At 39.0% G+C, this 24,313-nt stretch overlaps 1 protein-coding gene and 1 long non-coding RNA gene across 3 annotated transcripts in view; both read right to left on the bottom strand.

Annotated features, from left to right (window-relative positions):
• Positions 1-14,185, bottom strand: part of TEX10 (testis expressed 10) — a 57,608-nt gene extending 43,423 nt beyond the window's left edge. Inside the window, exons 1-6 of one of the 2 annotated variants that reach the window (XM_053204878.1) lie at positions 13,997-14,185; positions 9,379-9,567; positions 7,630-7,869; positions 7,157-7,341; positions 6,527-6,770; positions 2,598-2,710 (exon numbers count right to left, since the gene is read on the bottom strand). In XM_053204878.1, the coding sequence (XP_053060853.1) occupies positions 2,598-2,710; positions 6,527-6,770; positions 7,157-7,341; positions 7,630-7,869; positions 9,379-9,558 (962 nt within the window). In that variant the 5' untranslated portion in view covers positions 9,559-9,567; positions 13,997-14,185. Of the gene's footprint in view, positions 1-2,597; positions 2,711-6,526; positions 6,771-7,156; positions 7,870-9,378; positions 9,568-13,996 lie in introns of both variants that reach the window. The other variant, XM_027039548.2, reaches the window with a different exon arrangement.
• Positions 14,186-20,802: 6,617 nt separating this feature from the next.
• The window catches only part of LOC128312003 (uncharacterized), a 31,057-nt gene continuing 27,546 nt past the window's right edge, over positions 20,803-24,313 (bottom strand). The window contains exon 3 of the long non-coding RNA XR_008290770.1: positions 20,803-21,131. This is a non-coding gene — a long non-coding RNA (uncharacterized LOC128312003). The remainder of the gene's footprint in view (positions 21,132-24,313) is intronic.

Below are 24,313 nucleotides of genomic sequence, written 5' to 3'. Positions count from 1 at the left end.
TATATACTCTCATATTACCTAAACTGTTCCTTAACTTTATCACAGTTGGTCACAGATTAAACAATCAGAAATAAACATCTCCCCCATTAGCTTATACTCCAAAGCATCACCCCTTTACCTCAAAATGCTCAGCACACAGTACAGTAACTGCCTTCCACATGTTAAGTGTTCAATAAATGTTTTGAATAATGACAGCACACCCATACACTCTTGGATAATTTACTTGCATTTAATGGTCTACTAAATGACAAACTTCCTAACTACTACTTAATCTCATTTTGATGAAAATTATGTATGGAAGCTCTTATCAAGAAAAATACACACACATAAAACTCTTCAAGAGTTCTAGGACTTTCTGAAGCTTATCCATGGACCAGATTTAAAAGTTTTGCTCTAATAAAAAATCATGTTTGTTGAGGGATGGGAGGTGGGGAACCTAATACCTTACTCAAGAAAGTAGCTACCTATTTGACTGTCCCCTCCAACTCCAGAAACTCACTAAATTAATCTTCCAAAGACGTAGTTCTGATCCAACCAAAAGTCTTCATTTATCTTTCAGCTTTGACCCTTTGGCACTAAATTTCACAGAAAAGGAACGTCTCTCAGCATCAAGGCTGGTAAACAGCAGAAATCAGATTTGATCCAGATCTGTCCCATGCTCTCCATTACCTAATCCTATGGTTTTCTTACATGCTACCTCTTCTAGTTAGTATAATCTCTCATCCCTTGCTTCATTTATGCCTGCTAAAGTCATATCCATGCTCAAATACTACTCTTCAATATAGCTTTATCTGTTCATCCCATCAAGGATCTTTCTCTTCTTATAAATTCCTATAGCGCTTGTTAATTATACAATTCTAATAACCCTTAAATAAACTGCCTTCTGCTACATACAATTCAATTTTCCTCCTGCCAGTTACTGGACTATTGTTTTTAAGCTTCAAACCCACCCTTCTATACTCTGCTTTGTCATCCTACAGCTGGGACTCTAGAACACATTTTTCCTTTGCAGCTGGCTTCTTGTTAAGCTCTGCCAATGAAGGGTAGGTCCTAGTAAGAGACTAGAAAGCTGTAGGAGAAAGATGGGATACTCTCCTTTCTGTTTGCTTCCCAGTCCTGTTTTTGGTTCCTTTTGCTGCCAATTCAACTCAACAACTCTTCCTCAGGCCAGAAGCAGTTTATTCTAGTAGCCACAGTTGAATCCAGTTTGCAGTTTTTGTGACACAAAACCAGCATCATCATGACCCGAAGAAGCACCAGCCAGCCAAAATTCCCTTAGCAAAGTTTTGAGCCCCAGCTCGAGGCCCCTCTTCAGATCTCAAAAACATTCATGCCCACTAAGGAAAAACCACTTTCCCAGGGGTCAGAGTTTTGGTGCCACAAAGCATTTCCTCCAAGCTTCTTGCTCTCTTCTTTCTCCCACTTCTAGAGAGTACCTACTTTCCTGAGTGGCTATCTCCATATTATGTTTCCTTTTGCCTTTTCAGTTCTTTGGGGCACCTGGGTAGCTCAGTCAGTTCAATGTCCAACTTCGGCTCAGGTCACAATCTCACGGTTTCTGAGTTTGAGCCCCACAGCAGTCTCACTGCTGTCAGCACACAGCCCCCTTTGGATCCTCTGCACCGCCCCTGCCCCTCCCCTGTTTGAGTGCACTAAATAAATTTTTTTTTTTTAATGCTGTTAAAATCACTAGAGTGGTTTCTGTCTCCTAACTCTTCCCCAACATATTTTTACCAATTTTGTATTTTGACTGATTTAAACAACTTTATGAATTGCTTAGAACAAGAAAACATCTGATGATCTCTATTATGATACTTTTATAGTAAGCAACCAAAATATTTAATGAAGAAATGAAAACCTTATCGGCCTCCAACAGCCTTGTCACTTCTAAGCATATCCTCTAAACCCTGCTCAAAGAGCCTCATTGATTCTCCAGGTAGTTTCTTCCCTTTGACAAATATAACAATCATCTGACAGACTAAGACCCCTTCAGGCATTTACTCATTTGAGGAACTGCCACTTTTAGCGTTCTAGCTTGCACCTGCTTCTCAAATTTTATTAGATAACTTGTTTCTACGCTTACTTGCTCTCACTTGAGGTGAACATTTAAACCGTTTTCAGGCTTACAATTTTAAATTCCATCTTCTAATCCATAAATTCTGTTTTAGAAAGTTATTTCTCTCCAATTATCCTTCTTCCTGATACTGATAATAGTTTCATTACCAGTTTCCTCATATATAAATGACACAACTACATGACCTTTAAGATGCTTTCTTGCTTAGGGATTACATAGTACCTCTTTCCCAAATAAATCAGCCCCTCAACAAATTTTATTATATTCTTATTTATATAACTTGATACTCTGTGAAAAATATTCACTTTAGATTTTTAAACATTAAAAGAAACGGAAGTCTCAAGGCTTAAAGTGACTTACTTATTCAAGATCAGCCATACTACTGCTACTTTTACTTTTATCTCACAAAATTTAGATACAAACCCCTCACAGTTTAGAACGTTTCAGTTTAAGGCTAATTATCTTCTGGTAATTTCAGGTTAAAAACTTTTTCAAGTCTATACAGTGGAAGGAATCACAATACCTTTTATTTGTCTCTTTCCTTTTGTGCTTGGTTATTTCTTTTAAGGCATACGGAAAATGACTCATAAAATGGTGTTTGAAATCAATAAGATAATTCTTTCGAAGCCACGACTCCTAGTAAAATAAATAAAAATTAGAAAATCTACAAGAAACAATTTAAAATAACCAATAAAACTTTAAGCAGAAATGGGACCACTTATTAATATTCAACTATATATTTACCATTATAATACATCTTTTGCTTATGACAGAAGATATAAATAAATTTTAAAATCAAAATAAATTAGAGCACCCAAATGTCACCCACAGATCTTTCTGGTGTTTAATAATTATCATTACTTGTATTTTATTTACTGTTTAAAAGAAAAAGGGAGAAACTAATTAAGAAGAAAATTCTGAATTTGAACCACTAGTGCAATATTTGTAAAATATACCAGAAAGTCTTTGTACTAGTGTTCCGTTACACAGTAACTCTACTTCCCAGCAATTCTATTATTTCCCATTAAAAATATTTGTCAAAAAGCAATGCAATTCTCTAAAGTTCTTGCAGTACTCCTGAATCTTTCTCTCCTACCTGAAACACTTTTTCCAAATTACAACACTCTTATTTTCTCCTATCCAGAGAACCAACCATTCCATTTTTCCAGGGACTAAAAGGTTTCTTGGGATGTAGGACTAGCTGGTTACCCTACAGCTCCTTAGTATCCTTTACTGTATTCTTCTCTTTGTGCTAATTTATCACTGTATACTCAACATGTCTTCTTGAACTTCTAACAGGCATGTTAAATTTAACATGAATAAACTGATCTCCCCACCGGCAGTCACACTGTCATTTGGATCATAACGCAGGCACCATTCTTGCTCCTCTTTCCTTCACTATACACATCAGCAGTCCCACTGACTTTATCAGAACCCAGCTGCTTCTCATCACTTCAACTCTAGCTACCATTCTATTCTAATCCACCACTCTTACCAAGATTACTGCAGTAGCCTCCCAACTGGTCTCCCTACTTTTCCTCTTGCCCTTCTCAAAAGTCAATTCTCTACATAGTAGCCAGGGTGATCTTTTTATTTTTTTAAAGAAATGTTTATTTTTGAGAGAGAGACAGAATGCAAGCAGGGCAGGGCCAGAGAGAGAGGGAGACACAGAATCCGAAGCAGGCTCGAGGCTCTGAGCTGTCAGCACAGAGCCTGATGTGGGGCAAGAACATGACCTGAGCTGAAGTCGGATGCTTAAGCGACTGAGCCACCCAGGCGCCCCTACGGTGACCTTTTAAAGCATAAACCATACTTCCAAATAACACAGGAAAGAAGAAATGGAGTAAGTATGTATGTAGGGCAGGACTGGTCATTCATAGGAAAGATGGTGTGAGTTTGGGTTCCACAGTTTTGCTAGACCTGGATGCTGATCAGAGAGAAGTTCACTAGTGTTCTATGTACCAATTCGTCATATTGAAGTTAAATAAACATAATTCAGATCATGCCACTTCCCTGTTGAAAATTCTCCAATGTCTTTTCACCACACTTGGGTTAAAATCCAAACTTCTTACCATGGACAATAGGGTGCTACATGATCTGGCCACGGTCACTTTTTCCCCTTATCTTCTACCATTCTCTTAGTACCTCACTTGCACAGGCTTTCCTGCCATTCCTCAGATATGCCAAATTTGTTCTCACTTCAGGGGCTTTGCACTTGCTGTTCCCTATGCCTGGAAGGTTCTTCCCACAGGTCTAAGACTTGCTCCTTTAACTTTATTCAGTGACATTTAAAAGCCATGAAAGCGTTTCATGACTATCTATTTAGAATAGCTCCCCCTTGAGGCACCTGGGTGGCCCAGTTGTTAAGCCTCTGACTCTTGATTTCAGCTCAGGTCATCTCACAGTTCATGAGTTTGCCCCGCACTGGGCTCTATACTGACAGTGCATAGCCTTGGGATTCTTTCTTTCTCTCACTCTCAAAATAAATAAGTAACCTTCATAATAATAATAATAATAATAATAATAATAATAATACAGCTCCCACTCACTCTGTTCCAGCACATGTTCTCTTTACCCTGCTTTACTTTCATCTTTCTTCTTAGTATTGACATTATATATTTGTTTACCATCCACCAATCCCACAGTATTATCTGAACAATAGTGCATAATATAAAATTAGCATAATTAATGAATTTGCATTTGGTCCTACCATTCTATCTGGTTACAAACACTATTACTAAGGGATTAACAATTAGTGCCTGTGTGTCACCAAACACCAAAATGCTTAGAATTTTTCTTAGTTTTCTAAAAATGAAGGAAAGACTGGTACTTAAGGTTTATGTTGATATCGTGACTTTTACTTTCTATCCCAGCTTCAGATAAACCCATTCAAGAATGCAAATAACATGCTTTTCCAAAAACCTGTATGCATTGTTAGTCACTAGCTTACACCATAGGTTAATTGCCATAAAGGACAGTAAGCTTTGCTTTCATAAAATTATACACTCTACCCCCAACCCTGATCAATTTCTTGCCAATGTATGCAATGAATCATGAGACAGGCTCAAAACTGTAGTCAATAAAATACCATCCTATTTGAAAAAGCAATTCATGTAACAACCCTACAGATGATGGATAATGGGTTAATAGTGCTAGAGCAAGCTCTTACAAGAAACACACACCTTAGTATGATTCCACAATGCTTTTCAGGATCATTGAATACTCTTTTTAGTTTATCCTTCATCTTATTTTATGGAGTCTATTAACTCATTCTAAATTCCAGCTTGAAATAAAAATTGAACAAAACCAAAAAACTGCTTTGTCAGTTTTGTACACATGCAGGCAACTTCAAGGATTCACGCCTGCCTAGTCAAAAATCCTTGCAGAAATTCTATAAACCAGATACTTTAAGCTTTAAAGTATTGTTCCTGCAGCTGCCCTTTAAGTGTGCTATCATATTAATTTAATACCAATTAATCTTAGATCTTGTTCTTCCTTACTTACACCATGGACTATACATTATATTCTCTATACCACAGCACTTCAAAAAGGCTGCCAATATTCAACTCTCCCCCACACAGCAGATAAATCATCACGAAACTCGTCTTTACTATCATCTTTTCTAGTAAAAAACTACTACACAACTTAGAATCTTAGGTTAATTTCACACAGACCATACCTAGAACTACAGCTTACCTACAGTGAAAGGTGACTTTTAGAAATGTATTCTGATCTTATATCCCTTGCCAAGAGAAAACAAAACAGCATGCACTAATCAAGTCTGTAGGTAATTTCTTCTCTAAATCACAGGTTAGTTATAAGATCTTCACTGTGGTCCATTTCTGCTAAAATTGACAATGTGGCATACACTGGAAGAAACTCCTTAATGAGCAACTTTTTTAATCCCATAAGAGGCCTCCAGAAACTAGAATGCTCCTACGTAATCAATCTGCCATAAACAATACATGGTAACACTACTGTGATTACAGCTAATAAAAGCAAATGAAAACAAGCTCATTCAGTTACACATTTCACTTAAATTAAAAATATTCAGAGTGGGGCACACGAGTGGCTCAATCAGTTGAGCATCTCGCCTCTTGATTTCGGCTCAGGTCAGGATCCCAGGGCCACAGGATCAAGCTGAGCATGGAGCCTATTTAAGATATTCTCCCTCCCTCCCCCCACCCCTCGTGTGCGCGCAAAAAAAAATCTTTCTGCCCCTCTCTCCCACTTGTGCTGTCTTAAATAAACAAACAAATTTCAGAATCATCTCACAAGACTATCTTAACTTGCATTTTGGGGCTAAAATAAGAAACAAGCTTATAGTTACACCACTAGAATTATTTTGGAAAATGCATAATCAATTAGTAGCAATCAATTAGTAAATTTCTAACCTGCCCATTTATGATAAAAGGCATTACTTAGAAAATAAAGAATCCATTAAGTTCTCACCAATTTATGAGTTTCGTCATGTTGTTTGGAGAGTTTCCACAGAAGGGAAATAATATTAAGAACTTGCTGCATAACCTGCAGAGGTTCTCTTTCTATACCATTTCCAACAGAAGCAGCTAGCTGTGGAGGCACAGCTTCAATCCAGCATTCAATTAGCAGTGGAATTATTATCTCAATAAATCCTTTCAAGTTTTCAGTAGATGACAGGCCTTCATCCACACTGCCTAGTCCTCCAACCAGGTACCTAATAAGGAAAGGTAAGAATGAAAAATAAAAATTAATGATTAAAAAATATCACTGTTTAATTTAAATCTTAAATGTAAAGTACCAGTAAAATGAAGTTCCCTGAATTGACAATTACATTGATCAAGACTAGTAAGAAAATAAAATTCTAAGATGACAAAGCCAAAAAAGACCATCAAGTTTTATTTCTCATTAGGCTTTGTAAGAAATGAACAAATTAATACTTTCAGATGACTCCTCCCATCAGTAAATAAAATCAAATCATGAGTAACTATATGAAAACTATAAAAGACAACTTCATGTCTCCCCACAATTAGCCATCAATGATCAGCAGTTAAAATTCAATATAGGAAAACTGAGTGTGGACATAACTGAAATCCTTCTTACCGTAGCCTGAACTGTGAACTGACATTTGGCTGTGAACCCCCATTTTCATAAACCTGGATGTGCTGCTGGTCGTTGGCATGTTCCTTCCAGTTGATAAAAATGGAGTTGCTAGTGGCATGGGGATTTTCTTTTTGTTCCTGAAGTCCTTCACTTTCTCTCAACCTACTGGATCCATCTGCCAAGGCCTGAAGGAATTTACTGAGTCTCACTAAGACTTTCAGCCTCCACTGCTGAGAAGTGAGTCTCCGATTAGGATTTACAGAAAGTATCCAGGACTGGGATCTGTCTCTATTTACCAGTCCTTTGGACAGCTGCTGATGAGAAATAAGTTCTACAAAATTCTTAAGCAATATACTGCTACGGCCAGTAATTAAGGCTGGGTACTGTTCCAGCAGAATGTCCAAAACTTTTAAAGAGTCCTCCTGAATTCCTTCAGTAATGTGAGTCATGGCACTAGAGAGATGGGCACTTACCAAAGGAAAAAATGGAGAAATTTGTTCAGCTCGTATTTTGGGGGCCAGGAATTGAAGAAGTTGAACTGCTGCTAATCGTACATTAGCATCTTTATCTGTAAACACAGCAGTCACTTCACTTAATATATTTGAAAGGTGTGCATCAATTATAAATGGGTATTGAGACAAAAGGTCTTTAAGTCCAAGAAGAGCACTTTGTTTAACCCCAGCATTGTAGTGATGCATCTGTGACAGCAAATCCTAAAAATAAAAATACAGGATTTAGCTATATTATAACATTTTCAAATAAACATGCTAACTAAAACTATGCTAATAAATTAACTCTCCTTGAGGAAACTACTTCAGTAAGTATTTTTGAAATGTTATTTAGCTTTTACTAAGATTGTTTTATCTTTAAAATATATTTAGCTTAATAAAAACATTACATAACTCTTGGTCAGAATCTTCTTTCTGAAATTAACCTGCATGTAGGCTATCATTTAAAGTGACAACAATCATCATCACTACTGAAAAACCTACTATGTACCAAACATATGGTAGGTACGTTTATATACTCTTAATTTAACAAATGCATTCTCCTTATTTTAAATAGTCTTTCAGGATATGTGTGTATTCTGAGTATAACATTTGACAATTTTATTTGTGGAATACTTTATACCATCTGTGGGGGAAAAAAAGTAACTTCAAGTACCTTTTCAATTTTATTTAACTTCAGAACTTAAAAGCAAAACTAGAAAATGTTGATCTTCACAAAAACTGGTTCACAAATGCTCATAACAGCTTTACACATGGGAGTCAAAAAGTGGCAACCAAATGTCCATCGACTGATGAGTGATAAAATGTGACATTAACCATGCACTGAAACTCTATTCAACAGTACAGAGAAATGAAGTACTGTTCTCACAGATACGCTGTAACACAGATGAACTTCAAAAACATATTAACTAAAAGACCAGTAACGAAAGACCACATATCATATTATTCCATTTATATGAAATGACCAGAATAAGCATATCTACACAGACAAAAAGCAGATTAATGGCTGCCTAGAGCTAGGGGAGAATGGGGAGTGACCTGTAATAGATATAGGGTTTCTTTCTGGCATGATAAAACTGTTCTAAAATTAGATTGTGGGGATAATAGCATAACTATAAATACATTAAAAGTTATAGAATTGCACACTTTAAATGGGTTGATTTTATTATGCATAAATTACATTTCAATAAAGCTGTTAAAATTTTAAACAAAACTATTGCTCAAACTTGAATTAACTTCACACATTTACTGAGAACCTGTAAGTTATGTGGGTTCAAAATGAGTAAGACAAGATCTTTGGGTTCTGCACTGGGTGAGGAGCCTGCTTAAGATTCTCCCTCCCTCCCCCCAGTTCGTATACTTTCTCTCTTAAAAAAAAAAAAATCAGTAAGAAAAGATCTTCATGAACTATAAAAACAGCTAGAAAATTGTCACATCAAAAACTTGTTACATTGAAAAGTTAAACAGAATTTCTTCCAGATCATATATTAACACATCAAATAGGTATATAACAGAAATCACTGTGCGTTTAGTTGAGCAAGTCTTTCTGGAGGAGATGGGAAAGCTGCAGTGGCAACTCAGATTTGATTAATGGACAAACTCCGAACTTAAGCCGTCAATAAACCCTGAGAATCAGTACAACTTTTCACAAAAAACATTCTAGATGATTTCAAAGAAAAATCTTACTTTATCAAAACAGTATTTATGATTTACCTTTATATTAAGTTTTCTATTGTTCGTTGGAAGAGTTCCATCTTCTTTGAGTTGCTCAGGCAGATGTATAGTCTTCGTTTTAAAGTTTGTAACAGTAGCATTTTCTAATTTGGGTTTCTTTTTACCCACTTTTAGTTTTACTTTTTGAAAATCATCTTGGCGTTTTCTTTTTTTGGTCATTCTTGAGTGCTATAATGAAAAGAATTTTAAAAATGGATAAAGAAAATAACCTATAAAAGAATAAAGAAGGTATTTTCCAACATTTATATTACTCTAAAATTTATTTCAAAGCTAATCAAGAATCAAGGCCAACAGTGACTGTGCCAAAGGATCAAAGTATTAAATGGAGAATACCTTTACCAACAGGTACACCTTAGTCAAGACACATATAAAGAGAAGTCATCAACAATAAGGCAACAACCCTGCCACAAATCTGTCAAGCGTTTTTAGCTGTGGAATGGAAACCTTTTGAAATAACCAGGTCCAGGTTTGGGGTGGGTGGCTGGGGGAGGGGGTGGCACACAGATTGCTAAATATACCTTATATCTGTTCCTGGCCCCCCAAAGTCCCTGAGGAACCTCTACTAATGAAACAAAACTAAGTCTGAAGACTAATGTTTTTATCTAACGCAGCCTTTAACAGCCAGAAAAGGTTTCATGAATCTAAACTGGTGCTTGAAAAATGTGTAAGATTCAGAGGTAGGTAGCAAGGAGAGTTAATGGGCATTTCATTGAGTAAGGAAAACACCATATGATTCAGGGGTAGAGAATAAGCCTGGTATAGGCAAAAATGAAGTATCAGCATTTTGAACACCAGGATAGGTTCAGACTAAACAGAAAACAGTATCCAAACCAGGAAATAAAGCCGTATAAAAGGGAGTATAGTATAACAGAGGAGTAAGGAACAAAGACCAGCTAGGCCACTGTTGCAATACATAACCTGGGCACAAATATGTCATTTTGTACTTCCCCCTCTTCATCATTCTTTCAGTTTACATCCAAAACTTCCCAGACAAAAATTTTGATCTGTGCCTCCTACCTATTCCCAGGCCACCTCTTAAATCCTTTACTTCTACCCCAGACTGTTACTAGTTTCCCCATCAGTATGCTTGCCTCGTTTTAGGGTCTACTCCCCAGTCCATTTGCTAGAATCACGAGAGAGCTCTTTCTAAACACAGATCTGGCTCAGGAGTTTTCAGCTGTTCCTCCACTCCCTTACAGTAAAAACTCCATAGCTTGACATTTCACGTCCTTCCTAACTTCCCCTCCAGCTTTATCTTCTCATAAGCTAACATCTATCTAAAATATAGCCTCCTATACCTGGAATCAGCTCAACCCTTCTTGAAAACTTTTCCACATGCTACAAAAATAATGAATTCTGCTCACCACTATACACCCACTAGAACAGGTAAGTACCTCTGAAATAAAACGTCTCGTCTATCATAACTATGCTATGTCCAGAAATTTTTTTAGAAGTCACAACAATGTGACTTCACAAAAAATGTGAATAAAATGAAGGTTTACATTATTGTGAAATAAAATGGCTTGTGCAAGACCAAGCAGCTCAAGTTCCAGGAATCCAGAAGCCAATCCCCTATAACATTACATCCAAATTCACATGATTCCAAGGTTTTACCACATTAGAGCCCCTTCAGCTAGGTAGGATTTGGCAACATAGGTTAAAAGCAGATTCTAGAGCCAGAATGATTCAGTTCTTATTCAGACTGCCACTTCCTAGCTGTAGTTAAAACTGTGCCTCAGTTTTTATCTGTTTTATCAAAACAGGGATGATAATAATACTTACCTCATATAATTGTTACAGGATAGGATTAATAAGGAGCAAATGAGTTCCTGTTTGTAAAACACTGAGAACTGCACCTGGCACTGTTCAATACGTATAACAACACGTACATTTTCCTCAAACTCTTAGGACCAGAACATTATCAAGCACAATATGAGACACATTATGTACACTGGCATTCAATTCTCACAAAACCAAGTGAGGAAGGTGGCACTAAATTAAAGATGAGCCTCAGAAAGATTTGTCAGTCCTGTGTTAGGGAGTTGAAGAGGGACTTACAAAACAGAGCTCTGCAAAATCAGCTTTATGTTACACATACTGGAATTAAGGTGAGGACTGGAAACCTGAGTGGCAAAATGGCTTAACTTATTTCATTTATACCAATTCCAAGTTTTCACCCCACCCACACCTCTAGTTATTCTAGTTTTAAAAAACAGATAAGCAAAACCTAAAAAGAATACTCACCTGGCCTTTTTATTTAAAAAAAAATTTTTTTTGAGAGGGGGAGAAGGGGGGGAGGGAGAGAGGAGGGAGGGAGGGAGAGAGAGAGAGGGGACACGCACAAGTGGGGAGGGGCAGAGAGAGAGAAACAAAATCCAAAGCAGGCTCCAGGCTGTCAGCACAGAGCCCAAAGTGGGGCTTGAACTCATGGACCAAGAGATCATGACCTGAGCTGAAGTCGGGTGCTCAAATAACTGAGCCACCCAGGTGGCCCTCACCTGGCCTCTTTTAATACAAAAAGTTTTTTAATTAAGCAAGCACTCTTTGTGAACTTTCCCTACAATTTTATTATTAGCTAGTACTAGAGATGAAAATAAACGGTATGAGACAAAAAATGAATTAACCCCCACTCACCAATCCTCTGGGCTATCTTTAGCCACTAACTACCTGACCTGTGTCCAACATACAGTCGGTCAAGCTTATACCATATTATGCATCACTTTGTATTAGTCACAGTAATTTCCCTATTAGAAACTAAGAGGGCTGATGGCCCTTCCTTGACTTTTAAAGCTAATAATATTATTTTCTGGTACACAAAGACCATTTATATACTAGGAATTTTTAAAGTCCTATTACCAATTTGTTACTTTCACATTAAAACAAAGATTTTCAGGGGCACCTGGGTGGCTCAGTCGGTTAAGCATCCGACTTCGGCTCAGGTCATGATCTCGCGGTTCGTGAGTTCGAGCCCCGCGTCGGGCTCTGTGCTGACAGCTCGGAGCCTGGCGCCTGTTTCAGATTCTGTGTCTCCCTCTCTCTCTCTGACCCTCCCCCGTTCAGGCTCTGTCTCTCTCTGTCTCAAAAATAAACAAACGTTAAAAAAAAAATTAAAAAATAAAATAAAATAAAGATTTTCAGGGGCACCTGGCTGGCTCAGTCAGTTAAGCTCAGACTCTGGATTTTGGCTGCTCATGGGATCAAGTTCCACAATGGGCTCCACACTGGCAGCTCGGAGAATGCTTGGGATTCTGTCTCTCTCTCAAAATAAATAAACTTAAAAAAATAATAAAGGGGATGCCTGGGTGGCCCAGTCAGTTAAGCCTCTGACTCTTGATTTCCACTTAGGTAATGATCTCAGGTTTGTGAGTTCAAGCTTCACTATCAGCAGGGAGTCTGCTTGAAATTCTCATTCTCATTCTCTCTCTCTCTCTCTCTCTCTCTCTCTCTCTCTCTCGGCCCCACACCTGCTTACGCTATCTCTCCCTCTCTCAAAGTAAATAAACTTTTTAAAAAACTTTTTTTTTTTTTTAAATAAGTTAAATAAAGATTTTCAAGGGCACCTGGCTGGCTTAGTCGGTAGAGCATATAACTCTGGATCCTGGATCTCAGGGTTCCAATTTCAAGCCCCATCATGGGTGTGAAGATTACATAAAATTAAATCTTTAAAAATAAGTAAATAAAACAAAAATAAAGATTTTCATAGCACAGCAAATATTCTGAATAAGCCACTTTTACAGAAGCCAACACTGAATAGTAGCTAGAAACTCAAGCGTCAGGGGTTGAAATCTCACATCACTGGACCTCCTACGCGGGTGAGCCCCTAAAGTTTTAGAAGTGAATTTCATACATTCCAGTTGCAGGTCTTCTAATTTCAACAAAAGGAAGATTCCAGCGTGTCAGAATTTCGACCTAATCGAATTTCAGCTACTTTGTCTACCACCTTAATTTCCAGCTTCTTTTCCAAAAGATAGATAAATAAAAATGCACACTGCAGTCGACCTTTGGTAATTTCCCCGCCAACCCCTTACTCTCACGAGTTCCTCCCAACTCTCCTGAGGGGGACAATCGGAGACACCAGACTTCCCAGAAAGTAAATGCCCCACACAGGGGCGCCTCCAGACAGCCGCCGAACCCACTCTGCTCCGCCAAGACTGCTAAACCCCCACACCTGGACGGCGACGGGGCCGAGTAGGAGACGCCCACTCATCCCCACCGCCCCACTTCGGTCCAGCATCCCACAAGTGAAGAGCCGGCGGGCTGTAAAACTACCGTGCCTTCTACTCCCACGGACGGCGATCACAGTCGGGGAAGTGGGGCCCAACCTACACACCCCGGCCTAAAAAGTCTCCGGGACGCGAAACCGCGCGAACCCGCCCAGTCACTTGAGGCGCTTCAAACGCCCGCGGGGCGCCCCGCCCCCGCACAGCCCAGCTCCGCATCCAGGCCCCGCTCCGCCGCGGCGCCGCGGGACAGCCTCCGGACGCGCAGACCGGCCACAGCCGGCCCGGCCCGCCTGGGCCGCGGACCGGGGGGCGACGGCCCCGCGCGCCGTCCCACGCCCCGGGAGGGCCCGGCCCGACGGGCGGCGGCCGCTCACCTGAAGGCCCGCCGGGACCGGGGCGCGGAGACAGAGGAGAGGAGCGTCCGAACAGAAGCCCACGAGGCGACGGCGTGCGCCACCGGCCTCAGCCTCTAGCTCCCGGAGCGTGTTTTCAAATCGCCTCGTCCTCACGCGGCCGCGTCTCCTTCCGCCGCCCGGAAATCAGGGCCCCTCCCCCGCCGCGCCGCGCTCACGTGACCGCGGCCCGCAGCCGCGCGCAGCCGGGGAGGCGGGAGTGGGTGAGGTAGGCCCCGCCCCCGGGAGGAGGGGGCCCGCCGGAAGCCCCCCGCTCTCCGGGAAGCCCAGGGAGGAAAGCGCAGGATCCGGGGACAAAGCTTGGCCCTAAGTCCAGCCCTGAACTTGCTGGGCGTGCATGTTGGGGGGTGTCATCCCAGTTACAGCTGCCTGAGAGCATGCCTTTTCTCCCTTCGCTAGACCACGATTCCTCAGACCTGCAGCCACATTCAAAGAACAGAAGTTGAACTGAACTGGGAAAGGGAAAAGTTTCAAGCTGCTAGAACCACAGAATTCCTGAGGACGTTAACCTGGATGGAAGTTAAGAATCACTTGACCAAGGGCAAAGTACACCTAGTAGCTGGAACCTAACAGTCTTAGTCGAGGATTTTCCCTCATATTTCAATAGCTCAGCACTAAGATTCCTACTGCTGAAATTAAGTGGGCCCAGGGAAGCTAAGGGAGAAATTGAATGCCTAGAAAGGGTTGAGAAAGCAAGGAGAGTGGTTCTTTGAAAGATAGCCTTGCCAAAGACTGGCTGGTGGAGTGGAGAAAAGAACCCCAGATGTGGACCTGAGACCTTGATCCAAATTTGCCTCTACAGCTTACCAGATATAAAACAGTAAAATTGACAATCATATGAGCCTCAGTTTATGAGCAGAGACTCAAACGCAGGGACTAAAACCATTCCTGTTCTAAGATCAGAGACAAAGCTGACTCAAATACCCACCTTTCCCTTCCCTGGCAGCAGAGCCACACAGTCTGCCTTGAATCCATCATAAACATTTGGGAGTCAGCAGCATTATATGGTATTACATGACATTAAAAGTTATGAGACTGGATCAGAAGAGGAAAGATTTATTGCTAGCCAGACATGTCCCCTAAACTTCAGATTCCTGGCTAACAGCTTTTTCAACATTTCCTTTGAACATCCTATATACATCTCAAGGTGAACATGTCCAAAATGGATCTCCCTATTTTCCCCCTGAAACTTATTCCTATTACAGCTTCTTCATCTCAAATAGCAACTTCACCCCTCTAGTTACTCAGGCCAAAAACCCAAAGAAAGTCTTCTTTCTCCCACATCACACATCTAATTCATCAGGTGATTCTGTTGACATCAAGTGTTTCCACCACTTAACATCACTTCCCTTGCTATCATTATGGTCCAAGGCATCTCATGATCATTATAGAAAACCTCTGAACAGGTTTGCCATTTCCACTATTGCATTCTCGTGTCTTCCCCTTACATTCTAATATCAGCAGAGTAGCTGTGTGATTAATTTCAAATCTCAGATCAGGTCACTCTTTTGCTCAAAACTCATGAATTCCCCACTTCACTTGGAATAAATCCAGAGTCCTTATCATGGCCTCAAGATCTGCCATATTCTGACTTATTACTGAACCTCTGGGCACTCCAATGACTTTCCTTTTTCACTCTACTCCAGCCACCCTTGCTTCTTTGCCTGTAGCAAAGTGGCGCTGGTGGTGATGTAGCTGATGGAAGTGCTTGGCCTGGCTAAAGGAAGTAGCCAGTCTTCAGCCAACTATTACCATGAGGAAATGCAAATCTCATGTTCAAGAATAAAGGAAAACAGAAATCCAGAAATTTTTATGAGAAATATTACCTTTTTTTTGAAAATGTTTAATGTTTTTATTTATTTTTGAGAGAGAGAGAGACAGACCACAAGCAGGAGAGGGGCAAAGACAGAGAGAGACACAGAATCCAAAGCAGGCTCCAGGCTCTGAGCTGTCAGCACAGAGCATGATGTGGGGCTCAAACCCATGAACTCTAAGATCATGACCTGAGCTGAAGTCAGACACTTAACTGACTCAGCCACCCAGGTGCCCCTGTAAGAAGTATGGTCTTTAAATACTGGTGAACAAGAACATTGTTTTCTGTTTTTAAAACACTGGGGTGTCTGGCTGGCCCAGTCAGTAGAGCATGCAACTCTTGATTTTGGGGTTGTGAATCTGAGCCCCATGTTGGGTGTGGAGATTACTTAAAAATAAAACCTAAAACAACAACAACAACAACAACAAAACACTGTGTAGGCCAAACAAAATACTTACAAGCCGGTTGCCAGTTTCCAACCCCTGGTTAAAGACATGAAAAATATATACATTAGGATAATGTATTTTATCCATTGTATTTATTTTGTCCATATGTATTTTAATGTATTTTAGCTTTTTCCAACTCTAGGTGATGAACTCAGCAACTGCAAGGATCATCTGCTTAGTCCAGCCAGAACAGACCTTTGATAAATAACAATAATATAACTAATCAAGGTCTTGGACCCACGCCAAAAAAACACATACAGTGAACGCGCATTCTAGAATCCGTGGTATATTTCATTTTCAAAATTCTGTCAAATTGGCCACAGAAACTACAGTATTAGTTTCCTGGGGCTTCTGTAACCAAGTGCCACAAATTTGATGGCTTAAACAACAGAAATGTATTAATTTGGGAGGCTAGAAGTCTGACATCATGGTTTGGCAGGGCCGGTTCTTCCCGAGGGCTCTGAGGGAGACTGCTCCATGCCTCTCTCCTAGCTTCTAGTGGTCTTAGATGAATTCTAAGTGGATTGTAGATGATTTCTCTGTGTCTTCACACTATCTTCCTTCTATGTGTATCTGTGTCTGTGTCCAAATTTCCTCTTTTATAAGGACACCAATCATATTGGATTAGGGCCCTCTCTGATGACCTCATTTTTAACTTGATTACTTCTGTAAAGACCCTGTTTCCGAATAAGATCACCTTCTGGGTTGCTTGGGGGTTAGGACTTCTACATGTCTTTTCGGAGGGACACAATTCAATTCATATGGGACACGAAGATCTGTGTCCAGAAATATCTGTATTTAATCTGAACAACCTCTCTTTTTTTGTCTATGCTCAGACACATCACAAAAGCTGAGATTAAGTAACTTCTACACAATTTGTATAACCGTTTCAGGTTCTCTGTTTTTTATACCAGACTTCCAGTTAATGTTTGCTTTGGAAATAGGGTACCACTCCTTAAAAAAAAAAGTTTAATAAACTTGATTTTATAATGTTGAGGCAAATAATAAAAGCATAAACATATTAAACTCTTACCTTATGTTTCAAAGTTACTGCTAACACACAAAAATCAGAGACTTTTTGAAGAAAGCTGAAAAGGAGAACTTCAAATCTGGTGCTAAACCAGAGACAAAAATTCAAAATACATTCTCTAGGAATTGACTTATAGGATATATGCAAATTACTCAGGTAACTACCTGGTATATATATTTTTAATTTTTTTAAATGTGTATTTATTTTTGAAGGAGAGAGAGAGAGAGAGACAGAGCGTGAGCAGGGGAGGGGCAGAGAGAGAGGGAGACACAGCATCTGAAGCAGGCTCCAGGCTCTGAGCTGTCAGCACAGAGCTCCATGCGGGGCTCAAAGTCACCAACTGTGAGATCATGACTTGAGCCACCCAGGTGTCCTTGCCTGGTATATTTTAAAGGGCAATAAATGGCAACAAATGTTGTTATTGACAATGTATCATTGTGCAAAATGAAACTTTTAGTTAGGTCTCCTAGGTAGGAAAGTAACAAGAAACCAGTTCTGACTTTAAAAGCAATTGATTGAGATACTGGGCAACACATAGGATGGCCAGGAAGACTGCTGACAGCTTGGAAAAAGACAGGAAGGAGGAACACAAGCTAAGAGCTCAGAATACGACCACCATTGTACCACAAAAATCAGTTCAAGACATAAGAATTGGAAATGAGGAAATCAAATCATCTCCATTTACTGATGTGATTGTATACCTGGAAAAAAAAAATCAATTGTAAAGCTACTACAAACAAGAATTCAGAAAAAGTGAGTCAGTATAAAATTAACATTCAGAAATCCATAGATTTCACATATACAAACAATAACCAGTTAGACAATAGAATGGAAAAGGAAGTCCCGTTTACAATAGCAATCAAAACAGATAAAATTCCTAGTACTGAGTGGCACCTGGGTGGCTCAGTCAGTTGAGCCTCTGACTCTTGGTTTCAGCTGAGCATCGATAGTGCAGAACCTGCTTGAGATTCTCCCTCTCACTCTCTGCTCCTCCCCCTTTCACCTGTGTGCGCGCGCGCTCTCTCTCTCTCTCTCAAAATAAATAAATAAACTTAAAAAAAAATTCCTACTACCCAGGCACTGGGTGGCTCAGCCAGTTAAGTGTCCTACTCTTGATTTTGGCTCAGGTCATGATCTCACCATTCATGGGTTCGAGCCCTGAATCCGGCTCTGTGTTGACAGCAAGGAGGCTGCTTGGGATTCTCTCTTTCCCTCTCTCTCTCTCTCTCTCTCTCTCTCTCTCTCTCTCTGTCCCTCCCCTGCTCTCTCTCTCAAATCAATAAACTTTAAAAAACAAATAAATAAACTTTAAATATTTTTAATAAAAAATTCCTAATACTGAATAAGAAATCAGATTAAAATATACAATATCCTACAGGTGTCAATTCTCCCAAAATTTATTGGTAAATTGAATGAGATCCCAATAAATATGTCAACAGAATTTTTTTTTTCTAGACCTACACAGGCTGGTTAATATCTGAATATGAAAAAAAAACAAAAACCAACAACTAAGAATAGCAAGAAAATTTTGAAAAAAAAAGCAGCAAGAAGGGAGCAGTCCTATTAAATATAGAAACATATTCTAAAACCTCAATAATTTAAAATATGGATTTTGGCATATGAATAGACAAATCAATGGAACAAAATACAAAGTCCAGAAATAAACCCAAATAAAAACAAGAATTTAGTACTTATAAGGTCAATATCTCCTATCAATAGTATAAAGATAAATGGTTTGCACAAATAGGAAGCCATTTGGAAAAAGATAAAGTTGGGTTCATACTTTACATACTATCTTCAAAGATATAAATTTTAAAAATCCATTAAAGTCTCAGAAAACAAAATTATTTTATGATTTTGACCTTGTCCTAAGACTTAAAATCTAAACACCAGGGGGGAAAGTTTCAAAAATTTGATTATAGGCTTTTCCCAAAACTTTCAGAAATCTTCTGCAAGACCAAAAAAAAAAAAAAAAAAGGAAATAAAAAGTAAAGTTACAAGGCAAATAACAAATTTGGAAAAATATTTGCAACTCATATCACAGGAAAAGGAAGTAAAGGATTAATTTTCTTTTTTTTTAATTTTTTTTATGTTTTTATTTTATTTTTGAGAAACACAGTGAGAGCAGGGGAGGGGCAGAGAGAGACAGAGACAGAATCTGAAGCAGGCTCCAGGCTCTGAGCTGTCAGCACAGAGCTTGACGTGGGGCTTGAACTCACAGACTGAGAGATCATAACCTGAGCCGAAGTCGGACACCCAACTGACTAAGCCACCCAGGCGCCCCAAGATTAATTTTCTTAATATATAAAGAACTCCTAGAAACAAATAAAAAACATCATGTACTTAATAGGAAAATATTTATTTCCAAAGAGTTTGTAGAAAAAGAAATATAAATCACCCTAAATAAAAGATTTCAAACCTGATATACAATAAGAGAAATGCAAATTAAAAGTCAGATTATTTTTCTTATTTTTAAGATTATCAAAACTCAGAAGTTTGACAACATACCTGTTGATGACACTGGAGAAGCAGCACTCTCACATACTGTTGGTAGAAGTGTAAATTATGGAAGGTGTATTTGCAAGAATTAAGTTTGGCTGGGAGTCACAGTAAAACACACAAAAAATAATTTCTTACATTAAAGTCGAGAAGTTAATTACTCACATTAAAATCAAGGTATAGGCAGGCTAAGCATGAGGTGTCTGTTCCAGGAAGTTCTCATTCAGGCTACTTCTCTGTCATTGCTCCATTCCCAAAGTCACCTCATGGTTCAAGAATGCTGTAGCTCCAGCCATCATGCCCACATTTTAGCCAGCAAGCAAAAAGAAATGAACGAGGAGGACATGGTCTCTCTATCTGGGGAGACTTCTTAGAAGTTACATACGGCACTTCTGCTTACATCCTTCTGGCAGAACACAGACTGTATCTAACTGTGTGAGAACTGAGAAACAGAAGAGACTTTTTGTGAGTACTGAAAATCACTGCTACAAAGATGATTTTGTGAAATTTTTGTTTCAATTTTATATAAACATGTATATGTATATTCCTTGACAAAGCCAAAAATATTCTTCTAGTGGGTCTCAGTTTTTTAAACTTTGAAAACTAAATGAGGTGATATATTACGAGAACACGGGAAGAAAATAGACATGATTATTCTTCTGACCTACGTGGAAAGGACTTTTCAAAGCATAAGAACAAAGAAGAATGATCTGGTGGGATGAATTGGTAAAAATTTAAAAATTTTTATATCAAAAAATATTTTAAACAAAACCAGTAGGAAAAAGATAGAGTAGGTAATAAATGCTGTTAGGACAATTGGTGAGCCATTTGAAGGGATGAGAAACTGGCCTCCATAAAATTCCTAACATCAGAAGCATGACATACAAAAAAAAAAAAAGAAGAAGGAAAAAATTGAAATATTCCACAGCAACCTCTGGGGTCCAGTCAGGAGACAGAAACCATGTCAGTTATTTTTATAGAGAGAATTTAATAGAAAGAATTATTAACTACATACTCAAGAGCACAGAAAGAGGATGTGAGATATCAGAGGGAAAACTGAAGGAAGCAGCCACTATCCCCAAAGGCTGGAAGAACAAAGGAAGGAGTGGGGATTAGTACAATTTAGAAGGTTGTAGATGGGGCCCTCAGAGCTATAAGTGAGACCTCCAGAGAACGGGGGGGGTACCAACTGGCTGATGCCTTTGTGGTGGTGAAATAAGTCTTCTGGTGTACATTTTGGAAAAACTGCAAACTGGAATATTGCTCTGGAAGCAAGTTGCTCCTGGGTGAATACTCATTGCTGTAGTGCTGTTGACAAGAACAAAAACAAACAAGAATAAGGGAGTCCCTTCTTCTTCCTGGATCCTTCCAGTCTCCCTGTCCTGCCTCCCGTTGGCAGAGCCTAGCAGGGAGCCAGCTATCAAAGCTCCAACAAGATTTGCAGAGTCCCAGATGCAGAAGCACAGAGCAGAATATAGAAGGGTGAGTTTGAAGAAAGAGAGGATTACCTAATAATCAGCACTACAACTTTAAAAAATTGTAAACAACTAAACAAAGTAACAAAAGCATCAGAAAGAATAGAGTACAATGCATGTGTAATTTAGGGGTTAAGGAGACTTTTCTTTGAAAAGTTAGGAAACCTAGAAGGCATTGAAGAAAAATATAGAGTTCACAACATTAAAAAAATGTAATGCGATATGGCAAATACCATAAACATAGACAAAAGGCAAAAAAAGTAGCTCAGGGGAAAGAATTGTAACACATATGAAAGATAAGTGATTGATATCTGCAATATACAAGAAGCTTTTTCAAATTATTGAGAAAATGACAAAAACAATCCAATGGAGAAAGAGGCCTACAGCTATGAATAGCAATTCAAACACACAAAAATCCAAATGATCAATAAACTTTTATAAGCCTGCTCAAGCAGACAACTGTCAGGGAAATGTAAATTAATATAACAATGGGATATAACTTCTAATTTATCAAATTCGCAACAGTTATAAACCAATCAAATACCTACTGCTGGTAGGGATATAAGGAAAAGTGTATTCTCATCCTTTACTGCTGAAAATGTAAAATAATGCAGCCATTTTGGAAAGAAGTCTGGAAATATCTAAACAAAGTTTTATTTATTTTTTTATTTTTTAGAGAGAGAGAGAGAATGAAAACAGGGGAGAGTCAGAGAGAGAGAGAGAATCTCAAGGAGGCTCCACATTGAGTGCAGAGACAGGCGCCCCCAAAGTTTTCTTTAAATTCATATTCTTTAAATCTAATAATCCCATCCCCTAAGAATTTACCCCATAGACATAAAAGCATCAGTCCAAAGTATATACTGTATTTGTAAGATATTTATTTCAACAATATTTGAGTAGCAAAACAATGGGATATCAATCAGTAGGGGGACAGTTTAATAAACTGCGATACATTGACTATTGTGAAGCCACTAAAAGGACTAAGTTCTAGGGCACCTGGGTGGCTCAGTTTGTTGAGCATCCAACTCTTGATTTCGGCTCAGGTCATGATACCAGGGTTGTGAGATTGAGCCTCTCGGCGGAGTCCCCACCAAGTTAAAACTTGCTTAAGACTCTATGTCTCTCTCTCTTCCTTCTGTCTGTCTGTCTGTCTCTCTCTCTCTCTCTCTCTCTCTCCCTGCCCCTCCCCCCACTCACACGCAAGGGCTCTCTCTCTCTCAAAAAAAAAAAGAAAACAAAAAGAAAGAAGAAAAAAGGACTGAGTTCCCTCTGTATCAGTTAGTTTGCTTGAAGAGACTTCTTTCCCAATGTATTTTCAAGTAAAAATAACAACCTTCATGAAAGTAAACATAAACTAATCACATTTATGAAATAAACCAAAAATCCATGTATTGTATGCAACCATGTAAACACAGAGAAATATGTAAACACAGGTCAGAAAGTTATTAATTACCTGAAAGGAACAGAAGCAAAGAGGGATGTGTAAATAGCATAAAGAGATGATTGAAAGGATGGTTATCAAAATTTAAATAAAATATTTAATACTTTAATGTCAAACTTTTTTTTATTTTAACATAGTACATTTTCTTTTTCTTTTTAAGTTTTATTTATTTATTTTGAGAGAGAGCACACATGAGGGGCAGAGAGAGAAGGAGAAAGGAAATCCCAAACAGGCTCTGCTAACAGTGTAGAGCCCGATGTGGGGCTTGAACCCATGTACCATGAGATCATGACCTGAGCCGAAATCAAGAGTCAGAGGCTCAACTGACTGAGCCACCCAGGCACCCCTTAATATTGTATATTTTCACAACCAGGAAATTGAATTTGGTACAATACTATTTACTCAGGTGCTGATCACATTTGGGTTTGATCAGTTTTTATAACAAGCACTGATTTTTTCATAGTTTTATTAATGTATAATTGATACACAAAAAAACTGCACATATTTGATGTATACAACATGATGTTTGGACATATGTATGCACCTATGATACCATCACCATAAATCAAGGTAATAAACACATCCATCACCTCTAAAAGTTTCCCAGTGCCCCTTTGCTTTAAAAAAAACAAAAACAAAAACAAAAAAACCAAAAAACAATAAGGGTACCTGGGTGGTTCAGTTGGTTGAGTGTCTGACTCTTAATTTCGGCCTAGGTCATGAACCCAGGGTGTGGGGCTCCATGCTGAGAGTGGAGCCTGCCTAAGATTCTCTCTCTCTGTCTCTGCCCCTGTGATCTCACTCTCTCTCTCTAAAAAGAAAAAAAAAATTTTTTTTTTAACTTAAAAAAAAGAAAAAAGATGGGTACCTCAGTGACTCAGTCAGTTAAGCGTCTGACTTCAGCTCAGGTCGTGATCTTGCAGTTCATGAGTTTAAGCCCCACATCGGGCTCTGTGCTTAAAGCTCAGAGCCTGAAGGCTGCTTTGGATTGTGCCTTCTTCTCTCTCTGCCCCTCCCCTATTTATGCTCTGTCTCTGTCTCTCAAAAAATGAATAAATATTTTTTAAAATTTTTTTAAAAAAGAAAAAGAAGAAAATTTCTGTTATAGAACATTTAACATGAAAACTGCCCTCTTAAGGCTTTTTTTACAATTTTTTTAGGTGTTTTTTGTTTTTTTTTTCATTATTGACAGAGAAAGAGAGCACAAGCTGGGGAGGGAGACACAGAATCTGAAGCAGGCTCCAGGCTCTGAGCAATCAGTGCAGATCCCAGTGTGGGGCCCAAACCCACCAATGATGAGATCATGAGCCGAGGTTACACGCTCAACTGGCTGAGGTACCCAGGCACTCTTACCCTCTTAAGTTTTTAAGTGCACAACACCATATTGCTAATTACACACAATACATCCCACAGAAGATCTCTAGAACTCACAGATGTCGTATAACTATAACTTTATGCCCATTGAACATCCACTTCCATCTCCCCGTCCCCTGGCAATCACCATTCTCTTTTCTGCTTCTCTAAGTTTGACTATTTCGGAGACCTCGTATAAGTAGAATCATACATTATTTGTC

The sequence above is a fragment of the Acinonyx jubatus genome, chromosome D4 (genome assembly GCF_027475565.1).
Source record: "Acinonyx jubatus isolate Ajub_Pintada_27869175 chromosome D4, VMU_Ajub_asm_v1.0, whole genome shotgun sequence".
Lineage (NCBI taxonomy): Eukaryota > Metazoa > Chordata > Mammalia > Carnivora > Felidae > Acinonyx > Acinonyx jubatus.
This window is presented reverse-complemented; position numbering and strand designations above follow the sequence as displayed.